The 13,264-nt window shown below is 39.4% G+C and overlaps 1 protein-coding gene across 1 annotated transcript in view; it reads right to left on the reverse strand.

Moving 5' to 3' along the window:
- The window catches only part of SH3D19 (SH3 domain containing 19), a 140,594-nt gene that overhangs the window by 27,418 nt on the left and 99,912 nt on the right, over positions 1 to 13,264 (reverse strand). The window contains 2 exon segments of the mRNA XM_045576724.1: positions 1,647 to 1,759; positions 4,278 to 4,385. Coding sequence (XP_045432680.1) covers positions 1,647 to 1,759; positions 4,278 to 4,385 — 221 coding nt within the window.

A 13,264-nucleotide genomic window follows, 5' to 3' on the forward strand; every position in this document is an offset into this window, starting at 1 on the left:
AATTTCTCATAGATTTGACTTTCTGACCCTAGAAATCTATTTTTGTGACTTCAGCCAAATCATTTAAGTTGTGGTCTGTTTCTCATCTCTTCTTCCAGTGTGTCTGTTATGAGATGTATTTATTCTGGTTCAGCACAGAATGCTTTGACACACACACCCTCACCCCCCACTACCTTATAAACAGTGCAGGACAGGATTTTCCTCATGTTGGTAATGTGAGGTACAAAAAAAGGTGAACATAGTACTTCTCCAGATGGTGTAGTTTATTCAACTTCCTTTTCTTGTTTTTTTTAAAGTGCAGCAGTTGCTTTGTGGACTGCTTAACACCAAATAAAATACTTCATGCTTTAATACAGCTTTATGGTTTACATAGCCCATAACTTGAATGAATAATATGTATGCCTACTCATCATTCTCTCACTCTCTTTTATAATCCTTTAGAGAAGATGCTGTAACCTTCTCCTTTGGGGAAATTTGGGACTTTCCTATTCAACAATAGTATGGTCGGGGCTCTATCATCCTCTTTTGGAATTTTTTGGTCCAGTTTTAATAAACATTTATTAAAATGCAAGTGATCACTAAATTTCACTTCATCCTACAGGAAAATCTCATTAACTTGATCTTGGCTAATTCAATGTAATGTCTTCTTCCAAGATATTTCTCTTCAACTAAATGATTGGATAGTTTGTAAAATAAGCATAGTTAATATACAATGCAAAACTATTACAAAATTTGAACTGAAAATATGTTTCACAGACTTTAAAAATTGGTTTCTTTTGAAACAAATCTTAGATTATCTATCATATGGGAATTTCAAAAAGTATAAGGAAATTATATTAAGGTTGAAGGAAAAAAATGTTTAAAACTCTTCGCCCATAATTTGTTAAGAAGCATATGGTAAAGAACTATTTTTTAAAATTTAAAAATAGTTTTCCCCTAACTTTCAGAGTACCAAATTTTTATGATAATTATCTTAAAATTATGTCACTAATTGGTATTTTTAAAAAAACTGATCATTGAAATAAATCTAATTCCACAAATAGTACAGTTTTTTAGAGATTTCTCATAACTTCCTCATTATTAAGGCTATTTAAAAGATATGCTGATCAAAAAATAAACCCAGAGTCATAGAAGCATGAACAGACTGTTGAACCTCAAAGGGAAGGCAGAGGAGGTGGATGGGAAGAGATCAGCCAATGAACTTGTATACATATAAACATAACCCATGGACAGACAATGGGGTGGAGAGGGTAGGAGTGGGGGGACATAAGTGGGCTGGAAGAGGTTAATGGGGGAAAAAGGAGGACCTATGTAATACTTCCAACCATAAAGATAAAAAAAAAAAGGGGGGGGTATGACTAGACAATGAAAGAAAGGAGGCCATTTATAATTAAAGAGTCATATTTTTCATGCCCTAGGGTATAGGACAAATTATTTTATGATGAAGTACTATGAATTGGCCTAATTCTTTTGTTCTATAGGGGTTTGTAAAATATAAAGCATCACATTAAAATAAGTACATGGGCCTTAGAACCCGATTTGTAATAAGATATTTTTTTAATCTGGCCAGTAAACTAATTTGCACACATTTAAAATTAGCCCATCAGTTGGTCTGCAACCTACAACACTCTATAATGACCACTTACCAAGTCTCTAGTTCTGTCAACATTACTGTGTTTTCCAGATACCATACTGTAAGTGTATCCAATAGGCTTTTCAATAGGGAGAGGAGGCGGGCTTTGGGCATCCTCATGTAAACCTGGAAAAATAGCAGTAATTCATCAGTAATTTTTGGTCTTTGGGGATTCAAAAGAATGAAATGACTGCAGCTTGGTTCCTTAGGAAAATGGCTAAAAGATCCACACAAAGATGGATAGCTAGCCAAGCAAGTGAGAAAGAACTCCCAGCAAACTTCAGTAAATTGATGAGCTAATAGACATTAGTTACAAAATATTTTATAGAGAGTAAAAATAATGCTAAATAATTATGACAGTAGCCAACATTCTTGAGAACTTTCTATGTTTTTTAATCTGACCAGTAAAATAATTTGCACATTTAAAATATATATATATATTTCATTGGTTCTTTACCAGAGAGAAAGGGAGAGGGAGAAGGAGAGAGAGAGAGAGCTAGAAACATTGATGAGAGAGAAACATTAATCAGCTGCCTCCTGCACACCCCCCACTGGGGATGTGCCCGCAACCAAGGTACATGCCCTTGTCCAGAATCGAACCCGGGACCCTTGAGCCCACAGGCCTATGCTCTATCCACTGAGTCAAATTGGCCAGGGCAACCTGCACATATTAAAATTAGCACATCCTTTGGTCTTTAACCTACAACATGTGCATTAAGTTAAGGCATTTATTCATATACATTTCTCCAACCAACATCTATCTATGTGCTAGATCCATGCACTCCACTAGCTAGCTAGTAGTTATACTAGTATGTGGTGATTTAAACGTAAATTTTATAATTAAATAAAATTAAAATTTCAGTTCCTCAGTTGCACTAGCCACATTTCAAGTACTCAGTAGCTGCATATGGTTAGTGGCTACCATATTGTACAGCACAGATCTGGAATATTTCCATCTCTGAAGAAAGATCTATGGACAGCACTACATTAAATAATATCCTACCTGTTTTTCAGATGAAAAATCTGGGAAGAAAATATTTAAGTCACCCAAGGTTTTAATGCTAGAAATTGTCAGAACCAGGGTTTTGAACTCAAAAGGCTATGCTCCTTGTAATAGGCATGCTGTTTCTTAACAGGTGAGGTAGTCAACCTTCCCCCATCCAAATCTTTAAATGTGTTTTGTAATCCATTAGCTCCAGATTAATGGGCATAACTGCCCCTTCAGTTTAACAAACAATATCCTTATAGCCAAACTTCATCCTTACCTCAGTCATCGTGGACCCCCAACTTATTTTAAAAAGAAGAAAATAAAGATGACCAGATTTAATTAGAAATAATTAAATTTAATTAGAAAAATCTGTGTGCAAAAACACTTGGAGAGGGGATGATTGCAACACACAAAGGAGGCTAAAACCATCTTTTACGCGTGGCAAAGGCATTTAAAGGGGTGGGAGGTTTTCCCGTTCTTTCAGAAAACACTCTGCTGCCATTTTGCAGGGAAAATAGGTATCAAGAGGATGATCTGTCAGGTTCCTTTTGTGTCCAGAGACAGGAAAACACTCAAAAGGAGGAAAACATCCAGGCCAACTGCTAGACAAACAATGATTTAGAGATAATTAGAGACAGCCCTGCTCTGGGAATTAAGGCACAGGAACATTCCAACTCAGTCACCATCTGGAAGTCTTTCTCTGTGCTGCAGTTTCCTTATTCTTAACAAGGAAGTAATGAATCATTTAGGATATGATATTGCTGTGACAAACAATTACAGGTACAAAGTATAATAGTAACAATATGCAAGTAGAGAGGAGACAGCTGACTGATAGGAAGGAACATAGGAATTATCCGGAGGGCATACATGGGGAGATGGAGATTTCCAATTTCCAATAATGTGAGTCTCAAAGAGGAAAGTGGCATTTGAGCGGAGACCTGAAGGATGGTAAAGAGGGGAGCCATGCAGGTATGCAGGGGAAGGAGGTGACAGGTTCAAGAAGAGCCATGGGTTTTGCACGTTCTTCCTTCGTTCACTTGTCCTTTTCAAGTTCTTCAGACACCAAAAGTCTTATTTATCTTCCTCCATGGTATATATGCATTGCTTCATCATTGTAATGATAAAATTCTTGAGAAATAATTCCATGGCAACTGGCTCATACATAATTTCTGGAGCTTTGTCAGAATAATAAATAAAGGTGCTTCCTCAATATACCTGTTTCAGGATTTCAGGACTATTGGTCCAATTTATAAGGGTGCTGATGGAATAATATGCTTCCTATATATAATGAGATAATAGGCTCTCTATGAGAGTCATATTGAACTTCATTTGCTATTGGTTTCAATTCTTTTCATACCATATCTTTACCAGAGGCACCAGGATAGGATATTATAATAGTATTCTAAGTTTCAGTCTCCCTCTTTTCTCTCTACTTAAAGACATTGTTAAAGGGAAATATAATTCAAATTTACTGAACTAATTGTCTCAAGAATTGTAAAAAAAAAAACCAAAACACCCCAACTTGCTTTTAAATGTCCTAGATTACAATGATCATAAATGGCTGATCACATTTAGTTTCAAAGCAAGCACTGATAAAAGAGCATGATTGTCCCCAGGATCTTGGAGAGCAAATAAAGGCGGCAGAGAAGCGCTTACATTTTCCTGGTTTGGCTGGAATTCGAATCACAGTGGGCTTTCTGGTGGGTGCTGGTTGAACTGCTGGTTCTTTTGTTGGTTCTGTCTTTGTGGGGACCTGAAAGGGATCTAATGAAAAACAGTTTATTTTGCATGTTTTAGTTAACATGGACTCAAACAAAAAATCTCATTCATAATTAAAGAGTCATATTTTTCATGCCCCAGGGAAAACTATTCATGGATAAACAAAATCTCAGTTTGCAGAGTCAAAAACAAAGTCGGAGCTCATGAAAGGAAATAACTTGATGCTCTGTAAATAATTCATATGGCTGTTCATCCTCTCTGATGAGAGGGATCCAGGACAATCTTGAATTATGGAGAAGCTATCTTTCATGGGAGTGCAATCATTTCATAAGTATCCGCCTGAAAATGAGGGGCAAGTGAACTGAGGAGCCAATTTTCCCTCTAATGTGAAGCCTCCCAGGCCCCCGGGAAGAAAAGGCCTCCGCTCCCCACTCGCCTGTGCCTGTGGAAAACCTCCCCACACGACTAGCACATGATGGGTGCTCAGCAGAGGCTTAGATTTTAATACTTAAGTAAAATGACACTTCAGAAACATGAAAATGAAAAATAAGACATCCCCTTTCAAATATATCATTTTGGGGTAAGGATACATGACTTGGCAATTTTTTTTTTTTTTAGAAACATTATCTTTTAAAAAAATATATATATATTTTTTTTTTTCAGAGAGGAAGGGAGAGAGATAGAGAGCTAGAAACGTCGATGAGAGAGAAACATCGACCAGCTGCCTCTTGCATACCCCCTACCGGGCATGTGCCTGCAACCAACGCACATGCCCTTGACAGGAATTGAACCTGGGACCTTTCAGTCCACAGACCGACGCTCTACCGCTGAGCCAAACCGGTTTCGGCATGACTTGGCAATTTTTTATCTTAACTGATTCATTTAAAATAGGTAGTGTATGCCCTGGCTGGTGTGGCTCAATGGGTAGAGTATCAGCCCATGCACCTAAGGGTTGTGGGTTCGATTCCTGGTCAAGGGCATGCACTTGGGTTACAGGTTCAATCCCCTGCACCTGATGGTGTGCATGCAGGAGGCATCCAATGTCTCTGTCTCTCTCAATTTATCACTTTCATTCTCTCTGTCCCTCCCTCCTCCTATCTCTAAAAATCAATGGAAAAAATATCCGTGGGTGAAGATTACCAAAGATAAATAAATAGGCAGTATATGCTTAGAAAAAGTTTTTTTTTTTAAAGCATAACCATCAAACTTTTTTCCTGAAAGGAATATTTTTTCTTTAATGTCAATGTTCTTATAAGTAGCTTGGAAAAATGGCCATAAAATTTTTTAAAGATGAGAAATCTAAAAATAAATAGATTAGCAAATCTACACTAATAAAAGAAAAACATGCAAATTGACCGTACCTCCACTACATCCATCAGCCACACCCACCAGCCAATCAGGAGCAAGTATGCAAATTAACCCAACAAAGATTGCCACGAAGCTGGAGTGAGCAGGAGGCTTGGGTTGCTCCTGACAATGGAGGAAGCCACGCTTCCCACCCACTCTAGCCAGCCCTGGCCTCCACTCAAGGCTACAAAGTTTCAATTATAGATAAAGTGACCAGATGTCCCGCTTTTGGTGGGACAGTCCCGATTTTTAACAATTTGTCCCGCGTCCCCCGGCGTTTTTAAAAAGTCCCAATTTTTGGAAAGATTCAAGGAGGCCCTGAAAAGACAAAAAGGAGGGACTGGAAGATTGGATCACCAGGAGGCATGGCCAGTCTGAAAACAGCCCTCAGCTTTACACCCAGGCTAGCCATACTCCCCTGGGTTGAGGGACCCTGCTGGAGGTTTGGCTAGCCTTCAAACAGTCATCAGCCCTTCACCCAGGCTGCCCCACATCCCAAGGAACCCCCACCCTGATCCAGGATACCCTTCAGGGCAAACCAGTCAGCCCCCAACAGCCTTTTATCTATACTAGGGGTGTCGAACTCAATCAGAGAAGGGGCCAAAATCTAAAATCCAGCCTAAATCGCGGGCCGAATGGTTTACTGAACAGTCATAAACTGTCATTGTGATGGAATCGCAGCGGAGTGCAGTGATGACAGCGCGGTGCGGGCCACATTGCAAGGCCTGGCGGGACGGATTTGGCCCGCGGGCCTTGTGTTTGACACATGTGATCTATACTAATAAAAGGGTAATAAGCTAATTAGACAGGGAAACCTTCTGGACGTTCTTCTGGATAAAACCATGGTGGCAGGGCCAAGGCAGAAGCGGTTAGAGGCCAAGAGGGGAGGGCAGTTGTGGGTGATCAGGCTGGTGGGGGCCGGGGCTGTTGAGGGTAAGCAGACCAGCAAGAGGGCTAGTTGGGGGCAAGCAGGATGTCAGTGGGGATCAGTTGGAGGTGATTAGGATAGCTGGGCGGAGGGGCAGTTTGGAGTGAGCAGGCCAGCAAGGGGGCAGTTGGGGGCAAGCAGGCCAGTGGGGAGGGAGGTGGGGGCAAGCAGGCTAGTAGGGGGTGAGCAGGCAGTTGGGGGTGAGCAGACTGGCAGGGGGCAGTTGGGGGCGAGCAGTTAGGGGCAATCCGGCAGGCAGGAAGGTGAGTGGTTAGGAGCTAGCAGTCCTGGATTGTGAGAGGGATGTCCAACTGCCGGTTTAGGCCTGCTCCCTGTAAACTGGCAGTAGGACATCCTTTGAGAGGTCCCAGATTGGAGAGGGTGCAGGCTGGGCTGAGGGACACCCTCCCACCCCATGCACTAATTTCGTGCACCAGGCTACTAGTATAAAATAAAATGCTGTATAACTGACACTCTATACTGCACACAGGATCTCATGACACCACCTTTGCCTCTATTCAACAAGCAGCAGAATGAGTATAAGCTGTAATTCTGCACCTGTTCTATGAGTATTTGCCTTAGGGAGACACTCCCTGTAAAACAATGCATCCCATAGCTCCTGTGATGAACAGCACTCATGTTCTGCCTGTTATGAGCTGCAGTTCAATAAGCTGACCAGTTCTTTGCAGGATATGTGAGGAGCTGAGCTCTGAGTAAGTAGGCCCTTCAGCTCCCTGATACTTCTCCTTGCCTTCCACCCAGTTCACAGGCAATCCTACCATCCTATACCCTCCAGAGGTATCACTCACTTGCTCACCTATGTATGTCTGCCATGTGTCAGTAACAGTGCTGGGTGGGGAGATACAAGAGTAAAGTACAATCCTATTTTAAGTTTATTATCCACCACCTAAAAAGGGCCTCCAGATGGCTAAGAAAAAAATTTAGATGACCTCTCTGTGAAACCCTATCAGTCACAAATGAGGTGAGTTTTGTCTAAATTAAAAAAACAAAAAACAAAAAAAAAACAGCTCAAATTATCAGAACATCCAACTTTTTAAAAAGGCTCTTGTAACAATGTAACTTTCTTTCACCATAACCTATATTCCCACAAAATAAACAAACAAAGGTCCTTCTTTTAGGTCTAACCAAATTCTTTAATCCTGTTTTTGTTATAGCATTATCTTCTACTTCAAAAGTAATATTAAAAAAAAAAAAAGGAAACATATGACAGAAAATCTCCTGTAACCCTATCCCTCTGGGAGTAATTATTATCTAAGATGTGTATCTGTCTATAATTTTTTTCTATAGTACATGTATTATTATGTAGATATTTTTCAAAACAAAAACAGGATCATTTTATATCCATTTCTTTGTAGTTTGTTTTTCTACTTTTCTTATTCAGTATTGGTGTGGGTACCTGCTACACATCAAACACTATTCTAGATGCTGGGAATACTTCAACGAACAAAGCAAAGAACTTTGCCCTTATGGTACACTGCAGCAAGGAGATGGAGACAGTAAACAATAAATAAAATAGATAAGTAGTTCATGGGGTATATTGGAAGGTGAGAGGTACTACTGAAAAAGGAAAAAGTAGAGCAAGGTGAGGCACTTCAGGTGTGGGCATAAGAGCCGCAGATTGTAGCATGAAACAGGAGGGGGAAGTCTTTCCAACAACTGGATTTTACATATTCTAATAGTTCTTCCAACTGGAATAATATGCATTGTTTTTTTTTAGTTTTTTTTTTAAATTATTGATTTCAGAGAGGAAGGGAGGGAGGGAAAGAGGGAAGGAGAGAAGAAGGGAGGGAGAAACATCAAGGATGAGAGAGAAGCATTGATTGGCTGCCTCCTGCTGGGGACCGAGCTCGCAATGCAGGCATATGGCCTTGACTGGAATTGAACCTCGGACCCTTCAGTCTGCAGGCCAATGCTCTATCCACTAAGCCAAACTAGGTAGGACTACACTGGTCTTCAAGAAACAGCAGTACCACTGGATAAAAAGGGGTAGATACCCTTGTATAATGCTCACTATTGCAAAAATTACCTATTGTACATTTGAACTCTCTGAATAGTTCATTTATTCTGAGTAACCCTAGCTAAAACAAAAGAATTTAAAGAGCCCATGTAATCTTGGCATACATTTTATTCAAATACAGAAACATACCGTAGTATCTTTCCTGTGTGTATTTTTCCTTTCTGTTCTTCTTTCTCCTCTGCCTTTGCCTCTGCTCTGCCAACATGACCCTTGTTGGCACCTGGAAGCTCTAATGAGCCACCTTACTCCCCCAGCTGTTGTAGGGTCGACTATCCAGGAACTTGTCCATCCTCCCTCTCCCAATCATGGTTGTATTACCCTATTCCCTCAGGGCTCTGTTTCCTGCTGTGCCAGTAACAGTTTTGGGTGGGGAGATATAAACATACAATCCTATTTTAAGTTTATTATCTACCACCTAAGAAAGGCCCTCAGGGAAAGGAGCCAAAACAATCAAGAGAAGGGTTAAGGCTGATAATTGTTCATTGTGATCTACCTTTCAAGTGGCCTATCTGCCCTAAAGACTGCTTTTTGGTACCTGTAATCTTCTGGTTATTAACACAATGGAATCTCGTTGCCAGAAGAAGAGAGAGAGCAAGATACTGAAAACCTACTTGAAGAAATAATGACAGAAAAATTCCCCCTCCTGGTGAAAGAAATAAACTTACAAGTACAGGAAGCGCACAGAACCCAAAAAAAGAGGAATCCAAAGAGGACCACACCAAAACACATCATAATTAAAAATGCCAAGGGCAAAAGACAAAGAGAGAATCTTACAAGCAGCAAGAGAAAAACAGTTAGTTACCTATAAGGGAGTACCCATCATCAGCTGATTTCTCAACAGAAACTATGCAGGCCAGATGGGAGTGGCAAGAAATATTCAAAATGATGAATAGCAAGAACCTACAACCAAGATTACTCAGCAAAGCTATCATTCAGAATTGAAGGTCAGATAAAGAGCTTCACAGATAAGAAAAAGCTAAAGGAGTTCATCAACACCAAACCAGTATTATATGAAATGCCGAAAGGTATTCTTTAAGAAGAGGAAAAAGAAGAAAAAGATAAAAATTATGAACATCAAATACATATCAACAAATGAATCTAAAAATCAAGTGAATTAAAAAATCTGATGAAGAGAATAAACTGGTGAATATAATAGAATCAGGGGCATGAAAAAGGAGTGGACAATTCTTTGGGGGGAAAGGGTGTGGGGGTGTAGAAAGATACTGGACAAAAATCATACACCTATGAATGAGAACAGTGAGGGGAGGGGCTAAGGGAAGAGAGTGGGGTGGGAACCGGGTACAGGGGAGCTATGGGGGGTGGGTGGGAGAGAAACAACTGTAATAATTTGAATAATAAAGATTTATTAAAAATTAAAAAGGGGTCCAGGCATTATTATTAAACCTAAAGGATTTAAATTTAAGTAGCATAGATACAACTTCAATACAAAGTATTCAAAGTCTCCTAGTTAATCACTCTTTCTCTTTTTTGTATTTATTTCAAAGAGTAAGAGAGAGAGAGAGACAGAGCAAGAGAGAAACATCAATGATGAGAGAGAATTATCAATCAGCTGCCCTCTGCTTGCCCCCTACTAGGGATTGAGCCTACACCCATGACATGTATGTTGACCAGGAATTGAACCATGACCTTCCGGTTCAGAAGTCAATGCTAAACTACTGAGCAACACTGGCCAGGCCGGTCTTTATTTTTAATATCATTAGCTGCTCTTTAAGAAGTAGCACTTAGATAACTGGTAATTATTCTACTATACATGTCTTTCTCATAAAGTGGAGCAAGGAAGTCTTACTGTTCCAGCACTGTGGGCTGTTTGGCAGAATTGGGCTGGTTTAATGATCTACTTCAGCTGTGCCTACTGAGTCAGTGAGCTCGGCATCTGCCTCTCTGTCTGCATGCTGTCCTGGGCTGTAATCCAGAGCAGGTGTGCAGATTTGTGTGGGGAATGTGGGGTGGGAGGGAGAAATAAGCAGCATCACTTCAATGAGAAGGTGGAGCCAGAGGCCTGTTTTTCATCTTGATGATGGTGTGCAAGTCTCTCTCTAGTTACCCAATATGAAGTTTACTCTTTATCTCTTTTCTTTTCTCTTTAGTTATTTATTTTTATTGTCTAAAGTTTTACATATGTCTTCTTTTTCCCTGCTTGACTCCCTACCCCCCTAGCCATTCCACTCTAGGCAAGACCCCATCACCCCAGTGTCTGTGTCCATTTGTTATAATATACATGCATACAAGTCCTTTGGTTGCTCTCTAACCCCATACCTCCCCTGTCATTTGTCTCTGGATCTATTCTTGCTCATCAAATTATGCTGACCATTATATCCCACATATGAGTGAGATCATGGGATATTTATCTTTCTCCAACTGCATTATTTTGCTTAGCATAATGCTCTCTAGTTCCATCCATGCTGTTGCAAATGGTAAAAGTTCCTTCTTTTTTATAGTGGTATAGTATTCCATTTTGTGGATGTACCACAGTTTTTTAATCCACTCATCTGCTGATGGGTACTTAGGCTGTTTCCAAATCTTAGCTATTTATAAATCGTGCTGCTATGAACATAGGGGTGCATATATCCTTTCTGATTGGAGAAAGTCCAGAAATAAATCCATACTTATATGGAGAATTAATGTAACAAAGGAGGCAAAGGTATAACCATTATGCTGTACACATGAAACTAATATAATATCAAATGTCATCTGTAACTGAAAAAAAGTTTAATGTTTAAAGTTCATAACCTTTTACCAGTACTCTCACTTTTGGAAATTTATTTCTCAGATACAAAAGCACTAGTAGAAATGAAAATGTTTTTTATGAGACTTTACTGCAGCATTTTTTGTTGTGACAAAAAGAAAAATTTGGAAACAAAACAACCTGCATGTCCATCAATAGGGGAAATGTTGAATCAACTGTGATGCACTCAGGCAGGTAAAAGGACACAAGGAGTTAGACTTACATCTACTGGTCTAAAGAGACATCCATAAATCTCATTGTTAAATGAAAAAAGTAAGCTGCTGAGTAATAGGTAAGTACATTAATTTTTTTTAAAGGCTAGAAAAAGTACATGCATATATAAATATATATGCTCATAAGCTTTGGTTTGGAATGTCTAAAGGCACAGAAGGCTACATAACACTGTTTCCACTGGTTAGTCTGGGGATTTGGACAGACTTAGAGGGAGATTAATTTGTTTATTTCACTAAATGTTTATATTGCTTGAGTTGTTACAGCAAATATATGTCATTTTGTAACTTCAAAAAAAATCCAATAAAATAAATTCGATATAAAAAAAAGTTATAACACCCCTCTGAAACAAAATTAAAACCATTTAAAAATAAGGGGAAAAAGTAAAAATTCTTGGCCCTTTTGTTGCTTTTTCAAAGCAATAATGGCCATAAAATTTTCCACAAAGTAACTAGAAAAATAAAAATTCTATTTTTTTTTTTAAATGTTCCAGAAGTGCTCTGACTGCAGCTTTGCTGAATCATCCCCATGTGAAGAGTTGGCTTGTTGTCTCACACTGCTCCTGCACCATCTAAACGTACAGGCACCTGTGGCTGGTGAGGTGGTGTTTGTTTCTAGGCTGTTCTGTTCTTGGTGTGGAAAAAGGTGATCATGTATGGTTGATGGCAAATATTTGAGAATGAAAACATCTCAAGTTTTCCAGCTGAGAATTAAACTTGGCACCACAGAATTATTTATTTAAAACTCTCTGCTCGGGGTTGTTCTGGTTTCCTTGAGTTAGGTACAAGTATTATCCCATTTTATAGATGAAGTAACAGAGGTACAGAAATCACCTAATAGAGAAGTAGTAGAGCCATGCTTCAAACCCAGGAGTCTGTTTAGAGTTGGTATCAGTCGGGGTTTTCCAGAGAAACAGAACCCATCAGGATTGTTCAGTGATTATGGGGGCTGGCAAATCCAATATGTACAGGGCAGGCAGGCAGGAAGTGGTGTTGAGGTCTTAAAACAGAATTTCTTCTTCCCCATAGAAATCTCAGTTTTTCTCTTAACGCCTTTCAACTAGTTGGGTGAGGCCTAACCATATTATCAAGGAAGTCCACTGATTGTAGATGTTAACCACATCTACAAAGTACATTCACAACACTTATAGATGAGTGTTTGAATAACTGGGTAAAATAGCTTAGCCAAGTTGATGCACAAACACTAAACATCATTGGGTCCATACTTTTGTTTTTATTATTATTTTTAAATATATTTTATTGATTTTTTACAGAGAGGAAGGGAGAGAGATAGAGAGTCAGAAACATCAATGAGAGAGTAACATCAACCAGCTGCCTCTTGCACACCCCTCACCGGGGATGTGCCCACAACCAAGGTACATGCCCTTGACCGGAATCGAACCTGGGACCTTTCAGTCCGCAGACGGACGCTCTACCACTGAGCCAAACCGGTTTTGGCATTGGGTCCATACTTTTAAACACTACTCCAAGCTAAGAACCTTACATGTTGGATCTAAATTTTATAATAAACTAAAGGTAATTTAGTAATGGGCTACCCCATTACAAAATAGTACTCCTCACCTAATTGAAAATAAAATCTGAATTTCTTTTCAATCCACGTAGCTTCAAAATATT

This window comes from Pipistrellus kuhlii, unplaced genomic scaffold, assembly GCF_014108245.1.
Source record: "Pipistrellus kuhlii isolate mPipKuh1 unplaced genomic scaffold, mPipKuh1.p scaffold_m20_p_8, whole genome shotgun sequence".
In the NCBI taxonomy this organism is placed as follows: Eukaryota; Metazoa; Chordata; class Mammalia; order Chiroptera; family Vespertilionidae; genus Pipistrellus; species Pipistrellus kuhlii.